Source organism: Charadrius vociferus, unplaced genomic scaffold (genome assembly GCF_000708025.1).
Source record: "Charadrius vociferus isolate BGI_N301 unplaced genomic scaffold, ASM70802v2 scaffold698, whole genome shotgun sequence".
NCBI classification, from domain to species: Eukaryota; Metazoa; Chordata; class Aves; order Charadriiformes; family Charadriidae; genus Charadrius; species Charadrius vociferus.
In genome coordinates, this window is record NW_009649598.1 from 376,519 (window position 1) to 379,816 (window position 3,298).

At 59.9% G+C, this 3,298-nt stretch overlaps 1 protein-coding gene across 1 annotated transcript in view; it reads left to right on the forward strand.

The window, feature by feature from the left end:
• The window catches only part of INTS3 (integrator complex subunit 3), a 49,406-nt gene that overhangs the window by 39,045 nt on the left and 7,063 nt on the right, over nt 1–3,298 (forward strand). Inside the window, exons 20-23 of the mRNA XM_009890464.1 lie at nt 231–275; nt 745–864; nt 1,014–1,167; nt 3,064–3,132. Coding sequence (XP_009888766.1) covers nt 231–275; nt 745–864; nt 1,014–1,167; nt 3,064–3,132 — 388 coding nt within the window. The remainder of the gene's footprint in view (nt 1–230; nt 276–744; nt 865–1,013; nt 1,168–3,063; nt 3,133–3,298) is intronic.

Genomic DNA, 3,298 nt, shown 5'->3' on the forward strand with positions numbered 1-3,298 from the left:
AAACCAGCACCGTACCCTCTTCCTCCAGGATTTGGTGGGAACAGGGCTCCGAGTCAGAGCTGCTGGGTTCTATTAGCAGGACCGTTCCTGTCTCCTCGTTAGCTGGGGCTAACCCTTGATGGCCCAAGGCCCACAGCGAGCGAGGCCCAGGGCTTTTTTCCCCTGTCGTTACTGGGAAAACACAGAGGGTGGGTGGACACAGAGCTCTGACTACTGCGTTTGTCCCGCAGGTCTCTGGAGGAGTCAGTGGGGAAGCCTCTCTACCTAATATTTAGGTATGTCTGTTCTGAAATTTTCAAATAGTCTAATTAGGGCTTTCTCGTTCACTTCCTGACCACCGCCGCGGGGGAACCCTGTGGGTCTAATTCTGCCACGCTCCCGCTTACCCCAGGGCTGATCCCAGAAGGGTTTATTGCTTCGTTCTGGCTATGTTGTGTTTTGTTTAGTAGAAAGATTTAAAATACAGGAAAATCGGGGCTCATTTCCTCATTTATGGAAGTTTGGGATCCCTGGGTAACCGAGGTTTGCTCGGTCCTGAGCCCTTCATCGCTGCACGTCCCCCCGTCCTCTGCCAGAGGGATGAGAGAGGTGGCTCCTGTCTCCAGCCCGGAGAGCGGGTGGCCAGGACCTCCTGGTGCTGGGAGCCGGGTTTCCCTGCGAGCTGCCGCTCCTCGTCGTTAGCAGAGAAGCTCCCGCGCGGCATCCCGCGTAACGCAGCCGTCTCCCCGTCCTGTGCTCCCCAAGGAACCTCTGCCAGATGCAGGAGGATAACAGCGGTTTCTCGCTGCTGCTGGATCTCCTGTCAGAGCTCTATCAGAAGCAACCCAAGATCGGCTACCACCTCCTCTACTATTTAAAAGCCAGGTAGGGGGATTGCAGGGAAGCGTCCCAAGCTTCGACGTGGCTCGCGCTGCCTCCCGAGAGACAGCTCGGTGTCGTACCGCCGCCCCAGCCCTCGCCGCGGCAGGGGGGCTGGCGGGCTCCGCTCTCACCTGCCCATCTCTCCCTTCTAGCAAAGCTGCGGCGGGGAAGATGAACCTGTACGAGTCCTTCGCCCAGGCCACGCAGCTGGGGGACCTGCACACGTGTCTGATGATGGACATGAAGGCCTGCCAGGAAGACGACGTACGGCTGCTCTGCTACCTCACCCCTTCCATTTACACGGAGGTAAGACGCCCGTCAGGCGCCAGGAACCCCCAGTTGAGACGCGCGGGGCATCTCCTCACCTTCCTGCGGGCAGTCTCGGGGCTGAGCTGGTTTGCTTCTGAGCCTCAGGTCTGTTGGACTGCAGCAGAGAAGCCACAAAGCCCAGAAAAAGCTCTGTCAGGCTGAGCACAACCCAGTCTCCATCCACCCCCAGCCCAGCTTAATGGGGGATCGGCGTTGCGCCGTGGAGATCGATGTTCAGCTGTCGTCCCGCCTGCTTACGGCCCCCGTTAAAGCCTGATGCGCTCTGGGGATGGCGAAGTACTAACCTCACTGTCCCGGCTTCATCTCATGCACGTGCTTGGCTCCCGGCAACGGCGTTATCAGCGCTTTCTGGTTAACGAGGTTTTGCCCTCTGCTGCTTTTCTTCTGGAGAGCAGCAGGTGAAGGCTCCGAGGAGACGTGTCAAAGTCTGGGAGAAGCAGCGCTCGGAACAAGTTCTGCTGGCTGCCCCGAAGCCTTGGGTTTAACGAAAGGTTTTATTGCTTTCGGCACTCGGTGCTGAGATGGAGCCAGCTGGACTTTAGCAGAGAGCACATTTGGAACGGGGAGCCAGGCATCCGCACCAGATAGGTCACGGCTCGGTCCCAGTTCGCGCAGCCCGCCTGGGTTTTGGACGGAGCTGCTGTTACCTCCCCGCAGCCGCGATGCCGTCGAGCGCTCTCGCAGCCCAGTGCGTGCTGCAGCCTTTTTATTTCAAATAGTTGCAGGGTGGAGACTGCTTCTTCCAACAAGCATCCCGCGATCGGACGGCTTCGGGGAGCGGAGAGAGGGAGGGTAACAGCGCGCGCTCTGAATAGACGGAGGGGTCACAGTTCTGCCTGTGCTTTCTCATTCCCTGGGAGGAATGAGCTGGCCCCGCTCCTCCCTCAAAAAAAAATCAGCAGGAGCATCTGCCGAGCGTTGAGGCCGTCCAGCCCCGTTCCTCACCAGCGCTTCCCGGGGGTTTCTGTGGGGAAAAGGGGGAACAGCATCAGCCTGGGGAGGGGAGGAAAACCTGCACGCTGTACCACCCGGCAGCGCGGTGCGTGCTGCAGGGGCGATTCTGGCGTAGAGCAGCGGCTGGATCACCTCCCTGGTCCTCTGACCCCAAAAGAGAGGGGAAGGGGGGGTCAGGCTGATGCCGCCCCCGTGGGCGTAGCGAGCAGCTCGAGTCAGGCAGAATGTCCCGAGAGCAGCTTGTCTGGACAGCCAGATCCAAACCCTGCAGCCATCGCTTGCTGCCGCCAGTTTTCCTGGCCTTTTGCCCCATGTGTTGATTTTTATGGTTTTTTTTCTTTAGTTCTTTGCAGTGCTGCGTAACGCGTGAGGCCCTGGAACGTCGAGCAAAGCTAGCCAGGCTAGGGAAAAATGGGGAATTTTAACTAACCGCCCTGGTCTGGCTGATTTCTGCCACCCGCAATCGAAGCGGCTTCGCTCCTCGCGCAGCTCCGCTCGCTCCGGATGGTTGGTGTCAGCCGCATCCGGCAGATGCGCCGGGCACCCGCTCGCAGCAGCTTGCCCGTGCGCTGCCTCGCGACTCTTGTCCCGCTTGAGCGGTGGAATGAACCTGCCCGCTGCAGGCTGCGCACGGAAAGCAGCCTGTCAACCCTCCGGCGTGCTTGCCTGGCTCCTTTTCCCGCTCGGCCGCTTCCCCCGTTCCGTTTAGGAAGCGGTGCTGGTTCTGGTCCAGCCCTCGCTGAGCCGCCGGGTCAGGCAGGGCAGCGCTGCCCCATTGCGAGGAGGAACGTGTGCGCGCGTGTGTGTGTGTCTGAGCTTGAACCGAGGAGGAGTTTTAGCTATGGGGATAGGAGCTTTTGACCGGCCTCTCCCTCCTGTCCTTCCCTGAGCCCTGCCTTGCTTTTTGTACTCTTCCAGTTCCCAGACGAGACCCTACGAAGCGGCGAGCTGCTGAACATGATTGTAGCTGTCATAGACTCATTCCAGGTAAGGAGGGGGGAGCGGGTGTCTGGGGTGGGAGGCAACACGTTCCTGAAGCCGCAGCGCTTGTCTCCTCCGCTCCCAGGAGCTTTCAACCTGAAATGACCCGTCGGCGGGGGACGCGGGGCAGCGCTTCGCTTGTTTAATCCTCCTCACCCCCATTCTTGAGTTG